At 37.7% G+C, this 14532-nt stretch overlaps 1 protein-coding gene across 1 annotated transcript; it reads right to left on the reverse strand.

Annotated features, from left to right (window-relative positions):
* Positions 1–2493: 2493 nt before the first annotated feature.
* On the reverse strand, positions 2494–6994 carry LOC109243779 (probably inactive leucine-rich repeat receptor-like protein kinase At2g25790). The gene is made up of 4 exons (XM_019410768.1): positions 6901–6994; positions 6687–6761; positions 3848–6476; positions 2494–3014 (listed from the first exon to the last, which is right to left on the reverse strand). Exons 3-4 carry the CDS (start codon positions 6348–6350, stop codon positions 2662–2664), a joined length of 2856 nt encoding a protein of 951 aa, XP_019266313.1. The 5' UTR covers positions 6351–6476; positions 6687–6761; positions 6901–6994; the 3' UTR covers positions 2494–2661.
* Between the last annotated feature and the right edge of the window lie 7538 nt (positions 6995–14532).

Below are 14532 nucleotides of genomic sequence, written 5' to 3' on the forward strand. Positions count from 1 at the left end.
CTTTTATCCTTCCGATTGCTGATACAATGCCCAATGCATCGATGCTAAAGTTATATTTCGATAACCGATGTGCCTCTGTGGGGTCGGCGTGCTTATCAAAACCACTTTTGCTCATAAGTCCCCAAAAATTTTGTCCTCGATCATTCCGAGTGCAATTGCATCCTGAACCATTTTTTCCTTCCATCTGCAGTATATGGTTGATATCGTTCTTTATTCGACCTTGGATCCCTGTCGACGTCCCTCTAGGTTTTAACTGCCGACCTGTTTGGATGTACTAAACCGGAACGGGCTCCTAATTGGTCTTCCTCGACCCTGATCTTCAATAGATATCGATTGTGCACATCTGCCCAAGTTACAACTGGATACTCGATCAAATCTTGTTTCAACTAACGTGATGATATCGAACTCCGCTCATTCAACCCTTGGGTGAAAGCTTGAATGGCCCAATCATCTATGATCGGTGGCAACTCCATGCGTTCCATTTGAAATCGTGATACGAACTCCCTCAGCATTTCATTATCCCTTTGTCTTACCTTGAAAAGGTCCAATTTTCTTGTTGCGACCTTTATGGCTCCGGCGTGTGCCTTTACAAAATAATCTGCTAACATGGCTAATGAGTCGATGGAATCTAGCGGTAGGTTGTGATACCAAATCATTGCTCCCTTTGAAAGGGTCTCTTTGAACTTTATCAATATCACAGATTCGATTTCATCATCTTCTAAATCGTTACCCTTGATGGCGCATGTATATGAAGTAACATGTTCGTTGGGATCGGTGGTCCCATTATATTTTGGTATGTCTGGCATACGAAACTTCTTTGGAATAGGCTTCGGAGCCGCACTTTGAGGAACGACTTTTGTACAAACTTCTTCGAATCCATCCCTTTCAAGATTCGCAGTGCCCCCGGTATTCGATCAACTCGAGAGTTTTATGTCTCCACCTTTTTATCATTAGCTTCGATTTTCTTCTCTCCTGACTCAATTCTCTTGGTAAGCTCCTCGAGCATTTTTATTACTACAGGATCGGTCCCCGATCCGTTACCATTCGACCTCTCTGGCACGGGCTCGGTACGACGAGTGATTTCCGGCTCAACCCCACTCGGAGTTCTATGTGATTTTGAAGCTGAGCAATAGTGGCCTGCTGAGCCTGTAGCATCTCGATATCACCTGGAGACTAACTCCTCCATCTCATCTGCCCTGTGTACCTTGGCCACCAGATCGGCCTTCCCTACATAGACTCCCTTCGGGGTCCACGCCCAGATTCGCATTTAAAGAAACGTGTGAACTGACATCGATCGGATCGGCAACTGGCGCTTCCCTGAGATTAACCAGTGGTACCTCGGCTCCTGGAGCAATTATATTGTCGTTCTCCCCGTGAAACCCGAGACCATTATCACCATGTGCGGGTGCGTTTTGTGAGTTTGACATGTTTTATCCTGAAAGCAAAAATACTTGACAAGAACAAACGTGAAATAATGTGTGTTATCAGAATCAGCACCGAACAATCACTATTATCCTTAGCCCCACGGTGAGCGCCAAATTGTTTACCCTCAAATTCGAATAACAATAAACTTATATTGTAGTTTTAAGGATATGTGATTTCGTCCAATACCAATTGATAAGTAAGAAAATAAACGAATAAATTAGAGAATAAAATAAGTCAAACCAGTATGCTAGCCAAGTTTCGACCTCGACTTGGGATTGCCTCGAGGTGGAGTAGTAAATGATAAAGCAACTTTGATGAACAGTAAATGATATAGCAAGAAAGTAATGAGTGTATCAATTCTTATCAGTGAACAATGATGCTTACAAATGAATGAGATCCCTCTTTATATAATAGGGGAGTCCTAAATAAGGTACACTTCTAATTATAGTAGGAAATCATATTAGCATCTAATTAACCGCCGAAGATCAATCCATTCCGAAATTCTGCCATGATCTTCGATCCGTCACGGATATCCCGCTCTTTCTGTTACTAAACTATACCGGCATCATTTCGAAGTATGCCCTTTTCTGACCTCGATTAGCAATGTCGACCTCAATTTTGGAAAGCAACTTCGATCCCGGACTCGACGTCCTGGCTTTTCGACGTGGTATCTCTTTTTCAATCAATACCCGATTTCCACCGTATACACAATGACATCTCAAATTTTGTTTTAATATGAAATGCTTCCTAAATTATATCATACATATCCATTTAAGCTCCCTTTTTACCAAGTCTTCAATCAATAAAAACAAAAACTATAACTACCACAAGGCTAAAAGAATAGTCCTCACTTAGTCGTAATTGTCATAAGAAAGAGGGTATCAACTACATATACTTCCTTATAGGAGTATTTTGAATGGTAGATTATATTTATTTTAAAGTCCACGAGATCGATAAAACCATTTTCCCTCTAATAATTATCTATAGAAGCATGAAGTTCCACTATGTTGACTAGCCAATTGCATGCATGCACAATGGATATACTACAAATAAAATACTATGAGAAGAGAATTTTAAAAGTTGCAATCTATATATTAGCATTTAGTTTTATATCTACATTTTACACTCAAATAGCATGCCACATAGCATCCCAAAACATTGAGCAACACTCAGAAGCTGATCAAAGAAAAAGTAATTAAGGCAAAACAAAAATCTTGGAGTTAAAAGTCCCAAAATCTAAACACTAGAACACCTTTTCAAACCTAAACCACAAGAATTTGATCTCACAAAAGAGTCCAATGTCTTTACAACATCACTAGCACAGGGTCTTGCTGCTGCTTCAGTAGCAGTGCACTGCAGTGCTACATTCATCATTTCCACCATTTTATTCTGATTATTCACTGCATCATTCTTCATTGCTGGATCAACCCATGTCTCTAAATGACACTCTGAGTAGCAATATCGTGCCCAATCGACGACATTCTCATGCAAGCCATATTCAGCATCAGCAGGGTTTTTTCCAGTCAATAGCTCAATTAACAGAAGGCCAAATCCATATATGTCACTCTTCTCTGATATTCCTTTGTATTCTGCAATTACACCCAAAAAAAAAAAAGAATAAGAAAATTACAGTTAGAATGGGAAAGATTTTATTATCTTTTAGTCCTATTGCTATCATACGTGCATGGCATAAAGGGCCATGAAATAGGATTATGATATGATTTTGTTACATGACTAGATCTATTGTTTTCTACGTAAAGAACGAAATGATAAGATTGATAAAGCTTAGAATCATGTCTCTACATTAATACTCATGAAGAAAAGAAGAAAAACATTCATGATTGCCTCCATGAAATTTGTTTGCGTAATTCCTTGACGTCATAATGACTGTTATATATGGCCCAAAAAAGTATCATAATATTTGCGACTATAATAAAGCAAAGTTAAAGCAGAATCCAGATAAAGACCAAGAACGTAGCATCTAACTGTTAATTTTGATAGTTAGCACATTAGTTTTCAACATAACGTGACAGCTCTATCATATCGTATCGCGCCTAAGATGGAAATTTAATTGCTATCAAATCTTAGCTACCCTCTTCAGAATTATGTATTGTCTAGTATGTTCAAAAAAAGTAATTCTTAAAACATACTTCTATCACTAAGGTAAAACTAAAAAATAAACATGTTCTTTTATTTTCTATTACTGACATAGAGATGGTTTATTTCTATTTAATCACAAACTCTTGCTAATACAACAAGAACAACAATAATAGACTCAGTGTTATCCCACATAGTAGGGTAGTGTGTACAAACTCTTACTAATAAATTCCAAAAAAAGAGAAGTATATAAACTGCAAACAATTAACCCTAGATATTATTCATATGTAATGGACTTATGACAAGGGTAAAATGGTAAATTTACCTGGACCAACGTAGGCTGAAGAGCTGAAACCTTTGCTGCTAGTGAAAATAGTTTGAAGACTCAATCTCAGGTGAGCTTCATCTTTGCCGTCGATGATAACTTTCCGGGGAGAAATGTCACCAACAACAATACTTGGTGAACAAGAGAAATGCAAATATTTGAGAGCTCTAGCAATTCCTATAGCAATTTTTTTTCTACGTTCCCAATTCATGCCTCCAATTGCTTCACTCAAATTCTTCCCTTCTACGTACTCATAAACCAAAATTCCACATTTCTCTGATTTGCATGCAGCTATAAGCTTCACAACATTTGGATGTCGAACGTTCCCTAGTTCTTGGATATCTGTCCAAAAACTTTTTGGAATATTCAAATTCACATGATTGAATTTCTTCACAAAGATTTGTGTGTTGCTTATTTCAGAAGATAAGATATCATTGAGGGTGATGGATTTTGAAGCCTTGGAATCAAAGAATTGAATATCCCAATTACCATCTTGAGTACTCTCGACTTTCTTGAGCTTTAATTCTCTTCTCCTTTGGATGAATACTACAACTAAGGCTGAGAATACTAACAAGACTAGTATTCCAAGTAGACAAGTCAAGAAGAACCACCAAATTGAGCTTTTCTTGACGGCTTTGCACGGCGGCAAACCGCTTGTGATTTCGTCGCCACGGCTTCCACAAAGTTGATTTCCGACCACCGCGCTGGAATTTATGGCAAGGAAAGCTCCGGTGGATGGTAAGATTCCATGGAAATGGTTGTGAGAAATATTGACTAGGACAAGTGATTCAACTTTTCCTAAATTTGGTGGGATTTCGCCTGATAATTCATTCATTGACAAATCAAGAAGGCTAAGGACTGGCATTTCAGAAAGACTCATTGGAATTTGACCTGATAGCTGATTTTGGCTTAGGTCAAGAGTCACAAGCTTTTTGCATGAAGATAATTCATCTGGGATTTCACCTGAAAGTTTGTTGCTACTTAACTTCAGCTCCATTAGTTCTGAAAATTGCCCGATATCTCTAGGAATATTACCAGAAAAACCATTTCCTGATAAATCCAGGTTTTCAAGATTCTTGGTACCAAAAGAATCAGGCAAGGTGCCAAAAAACTTGTTCCTAGCCAAATTCAGCATTTGAAGTGCTGGCATATCCCATTTTCTTTCACTAATGGATCCAAAAAGATTGTTGTCCGAAATATCAAGAAAGTAAACAAGTGGAAGCTTAGTGAATTCCAGGGACAATTCACCACTGAGTTGGTTGTTTTGCAAACGGACTCTTTGTAAGCTTTTGCAATGGCTCAAACTCACCGGGATTTCGCCCTGGAGGGAATTTGAGAAGAGTATGAGTTTAAAAAGATGGCCGGAGTAACATATGTTTTCGGGTATTTTTCCGATGAGGTTATTGGTGGAAAGGTCAAGAATTGTGAGATTGTTGTATTTTCCAAGGTCCTTAGGAATTTCACCTGATAATTTGTTAGACCATAGTTGAAGAACTTGAAGATGAGGCAAGGAAGTCAAAGCATGTGGAATTCTACCAGTAAAATTGTTGGCAAATAATTGTAGAACTTCCAAATTTTGCAATTGGGATATAATCTCAGGAATTTCACCAGACAAGAAGTTATCACTTAAATCAAGTGATACCAATTTCTTGAGATTGAATAAGGATCTTGGAATTGGACCAGTGAGCTTGTTTATGTAGAGAAAAAGGTACTTCAGATTGGTGAGATTACCTAAAGATGAAGGGATTTCACCTGTTAGATTGTTGTACACAAGATCAAGATGATACAAAGAAGTCAATTCACCAATCTCTTTTGGAATTCCACCTGAGAAATTGTTATATCCCAAGTAAATAAGCTTCAATTTCTTCATAAACCCTAGTTCTCGAGGAATTTCTCCGATTAATTGGTTTGAAGCAAGAGTCAAGAATTCCAAATTAGAAATATTTGAAATAGACTTTGGTATGCTCCCAATCAAGACATTTCCACCAAAATCGAGAACTTTGAGACTCGAAAATAGTCCAATATTTTCGGGGATTTTCCCTGAAATCATGTTGTTTGAGAGATCCAATGTCTCAAGAAGTGGGATTCTTGAGCCTTGAGGAAGTGGACCTGTGAAGTTATTGTTGCTAAGATTGAGAAATCTAAGTGCCAAACAAGATGAGAAATTGCTTGGAATTTCACCAGAAAGTTGATTATTGGAGAGATCAATTGATTCAACATGTGGCAAGTTGAATATACTCTCAGATATTTTTCCAGATAAATTCTTGCCCGAGAGCTCAATTTTCGCAACATGAGACAACTCATCACAAATAACACCATTCCAATGGCAAAAAGATTGAGATGGAATCCAATCATGAAGAGACCCTAACGGATCCTTTATCGATGCTTTCATCGATAAAAGTAGCTCGAGCTCAGAACATATGCACTGCTGCATGTAAAATAGCATGAACACGAACACGAACATGATCAACTTATCGCGTGGTTTTGATCCTCTCTTGTCCATTTTTTTTCTCTAGCTGAAAGCTCTATATCATCAGTTGCATGGAAAAAGGGAAGTGCCTGCCTGAACTTTACGATGGACTAAAAAGCTTGAACCAACTTTATGCTAAGAGGAATGATCCTTCATTTTCTGTCACAAACATGAAAAAAATTCTCTGTTAATATAACAAAACATTGGGATCTGGTGGTTTACAAAAGAAAAAGTTTCTTAAAAAAAAGTGATGGACTAAAAGCTAAAATAATCTCAGGTTTCTATGTGGAATCTTTTGATATATACATCTGACATTACATATAACTATAAAAAAAAATTCCTATTTTTATCATCATTATGAACACATACCAGGGAGCACTAAATACTTGTGTAATGAAGAGCCCCAAGACTTATTATATCTTCCAGACAAATATGAAGTGGATCCTGAAACAAGACATGTTTGAAATTAGATCAAAAAACATATATAATGGATATATGTTGCAAAGAATAATTACAAAAATAAAAACAATGAAAGATGAGCAATAAAATATGAATTTAACATAAGGTGATGAAGAGTAATTACCAAAACTGAACTGTAAATTAATATATGAAGATTTGCTTGGCTTTTTTTTAGAGCTTGAATGCAAAGAACTAGAGTTTGAAAAGAAGATAGTTGGATAGGGTTTGGGAGTGAGAATTTGAGAGTATAAATAGAAGGAGTGATAGGAAAATGAAAAAGGGCAGAGAATTGTTGGATAATTACGAGAATGCCCCTTGACCTGTATTTGAAGTTTTGAACACGAATGGGTTGGAAGTGAAAAGGAAGAAAGGGAAGGGACATATGTTGGAGAAAAGCTTAAGCTTTTGTCGGATTTTACCAAAATACTCTTTTGACTGCCTTTTGGGATTGTCAAAAAAAGGATTTCTCTAACCGTTGAAAAAGTTTATTGCCCATGTGAGATTTCTTTTCTTTTTCACCCTTTAAATTACATTCGATAATTATGATAAATAGAACCTAACAAATGGCAATCCCAACCAGTTTTTGAAATTTTCAAGATATCTTTCAGATTTTTGAGACTTTAAACAGTGAGCTGGATAACTTTTTAATGTGCTAAATTCTAGTTCATCCAGATTAAGTGTACCCTAAATAACATTAGTATGGTAGTTTACTCCAGCTTTCAATATTAGAACTATACCATATACTTATAAGATAGAGTAATATCGCTCCCAAACGCACACGCAAGTATACATGGTCATACAAGTAATACTCCTCGCTCCCGAATGTTCCTTGTGTGTATTTTTTCTTCAAAGTGGCGTCTCCCCTCCCAAAATAGGCTTAGTCTTGCTTTTATACGCGTTGGGTAGGTCTTGGGCCGAAATAACCTTGTCCGGGGCAAAGTTGGAGATGTTTCCCGTCACCAGCGCCCAGGGTAGCGTGGGGCGCTAGCCATGGCGCTGGGAAAATAAACTTTCTGAAAATTGCGTCACAGGTAGTGCCCCACGCTGCCTGTGGCGCCAGAATGACTAATTTTCAACCTTTTGCTTCTTTTTGGCTCTAATCTCGCACCTTTGGCCCCTATTGCCTCCAGATGATTCTTACATATAAAAATACCACGAATAAACATAAATCAATACATTTCACATTCGAAATCCACGAAACACGAGTAAAATATGAGACAATATATATAAAATCTTGCTTCAAATCAAAGAAAGAAGTTCTATTTTCCCACGTAGTTCGTCGGTCAAACCAACGATTCTATATATATATATATATATATATATATATATATATATATATATATATTCTTTAAGCCAAATATCAAGTACTATTTAACCCTTAATTTTAATTTGTTAAAGAGAAGCTTCTCTTTAATTTGTTAAAGAGAAGCTGCCTGGGAAAGTTAGAAGAGTTGAAATCTTTTTTTTCAACTCTTCTAACTTTCACTAAAGAAGTGCAAGCTAGAAGCTTCTCCTATGTTCCCATTTAGTTATCATGTATATTAAAAATAATTGTTCCCTTATATTTGTATCCTAAAAAATAAAAAGTATTAATTTTTCTAAAATTAGATAAAAACTAAAGAATTAATAAGGGGTAGATTAGTCAAATTGCACTTTTAATAATTTTTATCTTAAGGGTGTAACGACCCGATTGGTCGTTTTGAGTTCTGCATTTCCCTCGGTGGTTTGAGGACCCGAGTGTCTTCGCATGATGTATTATGACTTGCGTAAATCGTCGGTGTTGGTTTTCAAGTTATCCAGAATCGATTGGAGGAAGGAACTTCAAGATTTAAGCTCTAAGTTGGAAGAGTTGAAGAAGTTTGACTTTTTAGTATTGGACCTTGGAATGGAGTTTCGTCGGTTCCGCTAGCTCTGTTGGGTGATTTTGGACTTAGGAGCGCGTTCGGATTATAATTTGAAGGTCCGTAGTCAAATAAGTCTTGAAATGGCAAAAGTTGGATTTTTGGGAAGTTTACTTGGAAGTGGACTTTTTGATATCGGGGTCGGATTCTGATTTCGAATATTGGAGTAGGTCCGTAATGTCAAATGTGACTTGTGTGCAAAATTTGAGGTCAATTGAACGTGATTTGTTAGGTTTCGGCATCGGTTGTAGAAGTTGAAGTTTCAAAGTTCATTGATTTTGACTTGAGGTGAGATTCGTCGTTTCGAGGTTGTTATATGTGATTTGAAGCCTTGAGTAGGTTGTCTCGTCATATAGAACTTGTCTGCAAAATTTGGCGCCATTTGGAGTTGATTTGATATGGTTCGGATGCTTGGTTGCGATTTTAGAAGTTCTTGAAGTTTACTTTGATCTTCATATGTTTTGGCATCCGATTCGTGCTTTTGGAGGTTATTTTGATGATTTGATCGCACGAGCCAGTTCGTGTTATGTTTCTGGACGTGGGTGCATAGTTGGTTTGGAGCGTTTGGGGCTCGGGTGAGTTTCGGATTGGTTTCAGAATGATTTTTCATGATTTTGAGTGCTGGTACTGGTGTCATCACATTTGCGATGTTTTTGTCGCAAATGCGACTATCGCAATTGCGAAGCAGCCTCACATTTACGAAGCTAGGCTGCTGGGAAGGGAATCGCATTTGCAAAGAACTTGTCGCTTTTGCGAAGCCTGTTATGCGAACTCAGTATCGCATTTGCGATAAAGGCCTAGGCTGAGTTAGTTCGCTTTTGCGACCAACTGGTCGCTTCTGCGAAGGACCAGTGTTCGCATTTGCGTCCTTTTCGGTAGCATATGCGAAGGCAGCAGAGAATTTCAAAACTTCGCTTTTGTGATGAGTTGTTCGCATTTGCGGAGTTCGCATTTGGAACCCCATGTCGCAAATGCGACATCTCCATCCTGCATATAACTGAGAATTCCGAGACTTAGCTTCATTTTGTTATATTTTTAACCGTAGCTTCGATGGGAGACGATTTTGTGAAGGTATTTTCATACCAAATCATTGGGTAAGTACCTCTAATCATTTCTCAATTATATTTCATGATTATACATAAGATTTAACATCAAATTTATTAGAATCTAGGAAAAAATTTGGGGATTTTGTCAAAACTTTGAAAAATAAAAATTTGGGATTTGAGAGTCGAATAGGACTCGGATTTGGAAACAAACTACGTATATGGACTCGTGAGGCTATGAGTATTCAAGACCTACCCTTGGACCCGAGTTTTGATCGGACGGGCCCGGGGGTTGACTTTTTAGAAATTGTATAAAAATCACAGCTTTATTAATTGAAAATATTTCTCTTGCATTTTGTGATGTATTTAAGTCGTCTTTGGCTAGATTGAGCTAAGCGGAGGTGAATGTGTAAAGGAAAAAAGCTAAATTGAGTATTGAGTTAGCCGAATTGAGGTAAGTGTCTTGCCTAACTTTGGTGAGGGAATTTTTCCTACTATTTGACATTGTTTGCTACATGCGGGTGTGATACATATATGAAGTGACGAGCATATATGCATGTACCAGGGTTAATCATGCTCAGTGGTAAATTATATTAATTGTATTTTGTAGAACTACGTGACTTTCTTGCTTCATGTCTTACCTGACTCCTAAATCACTAAAATATGGAATTGAATGTTAGGAACTAAAGTGTAGTTATTTATTACTTGATTAAAATTGGACCGAATTGTGATAAATATTGATATGTCAAATTCGGATACCATTATGCTTAATCATTAATACATTACTACGGCCAGTATTCTTGAGATACTAGATTCTATGTTTGTGCTGTAGATCATTCTTGAGATTTGTTGAAATACTTGAATAATAAAGCCCTTGAGGGTTTATTGAACTATTGTTGGCTTGAAAGTCGTGATTAGGGTTTCATTTGAAATATTCATTTAAACACTCTGTCGATGCCCCCTTTTTCTCGCGAAATCGGGTTTATGATATTTGGACGGACAACTCTTTTCCTTTTGGGAATCGGGTTTGCAATTTAGAAGAGTCGCCACCTAATGATTGAGTGCATTAGGACACTAAGAATAAAAATAAAAAAAAGAACCAGAGAATGGGTAAGGGCTTGAAATTATCTCGGGGGGAAGGTGTTAGGCACCCCCCAAGATCCACTAGTGTGGTTCCCGGCCATGCTATAATTGTGACTTTAAATATAAACAACAAGTAAACATACAAGACAGCTTTTACATAACGATTGCAAATAAGGGAAGTATAAAAGTTAAATAAACATGCTGAAGTTCGGAGATAGGCGATTTCATAATTATTTAAGGGATATACAACCACAGGAAAAGGGGGTCAAATAATTGGTACAAATAATCAAACAAAGGGAATAAAAGAGGCGGAGGTTTGGAGAAGAAACAGTGCTGGAAATCAAATAATTAAAAGAGATTTTTTAGTGATTGAAGTAAAAGAAGAAGTTTAGAGAACTGAAAAATTAACAGCTTTTCTAAAAAAAAGTTCTGGAAAGAAAAGAAAGCAAACAAATAAAGAGGGAGGGGGTCCTAGGTTTGTACATAACATGGATCACCCCACACAACACCCGGTAACCATTTATACATGTGGTGCTATCGCGTGGTCATCATATACATGTCTACCCTTACCCACCCCGTTAAGGTATTAAATCGCGAAATGGTCTCGTTACTTATTGCATGCTATTACCCGCCCCAATCCTATCAGTCTCGGAGGCAGTTGGGACTACTAATCCTAAAGGGAAGAGAGATTGGCTTTTCAGAGTTTTAAAAGGACAAAAGTCTAGTGCGACAAACAAAACACATAAAAGCAATAAAAGGGGAAACACATAACAGTTAAAGGCTCAAATAGGCCTCCTCATTCAAAGCAACGAATTGTTTAGCATGACTTACAGGTACTAGTTAGGTCCTTAATTAAACTTAAACGTGAAAGGGGTGGCTGATTTATCACATATTTTCAGATAAGAAGTCCAAATTAGGCCTGCCTGCTGGTCGTAATTATTAAAGACTGGTATAGCAATTAGTTACCTAATGGTTTGCCTAGGTGAGACCTATAGGCATGATATCTAACAAGGTAAAGCATACTGATTTTAAGGAAGGATTACTGTTTTTAGAAATAAACCAATTCTGCAGAACTAAACGACATTATTATTGATTTTAGACTCGCGGATGAATCAGATTTAAATGATTGCTCCAATAGGAATGAATTCTAATCGTTACTAATTTTTAAAACGGTTACGTAAGTGCAGGAATCCTATAAGCATGGTATCTAGGATGCGATTGACTATTCTTTAACCTATAGATTGTTTGCCTAGTGACATATGCATATGCAGAAGTGCAGAAACTTATAGGCATGACTTCTATATGCGGAAATGCAGACACATATAGGCATGGTCTCTAATGTGGGAATGCAGAAACTTATAGACATGGTCTCTAATGTAGGAATGCAGAAACTTATATACATGATTTCTAAGGAAATACATAACTTATAGGCAAGATTTCTATATGCAGTAATGAAACAACTTATAGGCAGGATCTCTATATGCAGATACATAAAATCTCTATATGCAGATACATAAATGAAAAGGTTGTGATTGCAGAAGTAAAGACCTAAAACATGATATCTACCCCATATGCATAACATGAGTGACCCTCCCCCATTTTTACTATACACCCCATAAGTTATTACAAGATTATTACAACTTGAATGAATCCAGAAAAAAGTAAAGAAAATTACATCAGAAAAAAATCCAACCAAGGAGAGCCTAATTTAGACTCCTAGTCTGAAACATGAAATAAGCCAACTTCCAAAGATCAGATTTCCAAAAGCCTTTCTCATCTTTGGGTGTGTCAAAGTTCCAAGGAGCTTCATGAACTCCAGGCAGTGTTTACACCCAAATACATTGCAGGATCAGATTATAGTGCAGTGTGGAAAAGCCAGCCCTCAAATGTTCAAGTTCAGAGGGAACTCAAGGTCCCCAAGGCAAGGCTCATAGGAGGGGGGCAGAACTTAGAGTCTAAGAGTAAGTGTAAGTGCAATAGAGGGGGAGTTAGGGAAGGCCATGACAGGCTAGTGGTCATGCCCAGTAATTAGGAATGCTGGCACACCCCTGACCAACCTGTTAGCTAGATTTGGGAGTTAGGACCCATTGAAGGTCAGGTTCGGACCTGGGCAGTAATTTGGATACTGCCAGGCCCTGAACTTTAACTCAGCACATAGAAGGGAATGAGGGTATGGGGAATTTATAACAAACAATAAACATAAAAGAAAGTAACATATTTAATACAGAACATGAGCAACAAAGTAGGCAAGAGTGTAGTGACTGTAAAATAAACACATAGGGAGGAAGCTGAAATCAAAATCGAGACATACCAGTTTCAAGGAAACAAATAAGTAAAACAGCAGTCTTGAAAAGCTAAGTTGCAAGCAAAACAGTACAAAAGTCTCAGAAGAGAGTAGAGAATTGAAAGAGTATTGTGGTTGAGAGTATGCGTGTGAGAGTATGAGTATTGAACTTAGGATTCAAAAGTTCAAAGTTCAAAGTTGTCTTTGGTGCTGAAGGGTCGAGCCCCTTTTATAGTGCAGCAAACAAGTAAGAACAAGGTAAGGAAATAACATTGTAATCAATCTCCCTTTAGTCAAGGGATTGAGTCCAATTGCAGACTCAAAATGAGTCTGAGAGTCCAGGGTCCCAAAGTGGAACCCTAACTCGAACACAAAATCAAAGTCGCCAAGGGGAACCCCCAAATCCTAGGGTTTCAACTTGAATCAGACATAAAGGTGAGAAAGCAAGCCATTAAAACAGACTCAAATGTTTGTTTCAGAGCCTCAACAAAATAGATATGAGAGCATGTTTGAACAACAAAGTAAGAAAGCTGATTCAAGATCATGAAGAACATATTTGAGAAAACTCGGACCTTAAACGAGTTCAGAAGAAAGAGATGATACAAACTTAAACAAAAGCAGATGAAGCATGTTTAGCAAGAATACGAACAGAGTTTAGTAAGACAAAAATCAAAGAATCTCAATGGTAAACACATATAGTAAAAGAGCAAAGAAAACATAACAGAATTAACATAGGAGTAACATGTATAATAGAAAAAAGAAAAGTAGACAGACAGTACATGCGTAGCAAAAGAAATCACACGAGCATGATATAGACAACACACATAAAGCAAAGAAGAAGAAAAATCAGAAAGATTTTTGGAAAAATCCTTTCAGAAAGCCTAAAATCGAAGACGAACGATTTTGAAAAGAACTTTTGGGGAAAACACTTTAAATGTCAAGTGAAGCATAGATACAGCATAGATCTAAGCAAAGACATGGAAAGAACCTCGAATAGTTTAGGGTTTCGGAGAAACCCTAGAAATGAGAAAGGCTTGGAAGAAGGTCCGATCTTGAGTCGGAGAGGTCAGGAATCAGGCTCCTGAGTCTTGAATATGCCGGAGCATGCCGGAGAAGCCATGGAATCAAAGGTTTGAGAAGATCAGAGAGGGAATCATCGAGGTCAGGTCTCGAAGCATCGAACAACCATGGCTTACTGGTGAAGGTAGGTGAGTATCAGCTATCCATGGCCTGAGAAGCCATGGATTCCGGTGACAGGCGGTTGAAAAGGGGTAGGAGGAGGCTAGGGTTCCGGAGCGCTTGAGAGAGTTTGAGAGAGTTTGGGATTCAGAGGCGGCTGAGAAGTGGGGAATGAGGGATTAGGGTAGGTCATTTGGGGTTAAAATGGTAAGGGGGAATTATGGTCGTTGATCTGTACGATCAACGGCCTAGATCTAAAGGGGTAG

The sequence above is a fragment of the Nicotiana attenuata genome, unplaced genomic scaffold (assembly GCF_001879085.1).
Source record: "Nicotiana attenuata strain UT unplaced genomic scaffold, NIATTr2, whole genome shotgun sequence".
Taxonomy (NCBI): domain Eukaryota; kingdom Viridiplantae; phylum Streptophyta; class Magnoliopsida; order Solanales; family Solanaceae; genus Nicotiana; species Nicotiana attenuata.

What these genes read in the sequence shown, in the direction of transcription:
- LOC109243779 (XM_019410768.1), bottom strand. Translation starts at nt 6,350, where the DNA reads ATGGACAAGAGAGGATCAAAACCACGCGATAAGTTGATCATGTTCGTG. An exon ending in TTCAGCCTACGTTGGTCCAG is followed by an intron (nt 3,015 to 3,847) that starts GTAAATTTACCA and finishes GTGTAATTGCAG; the next exon opens with AATACAAAGGAATATCAGAG.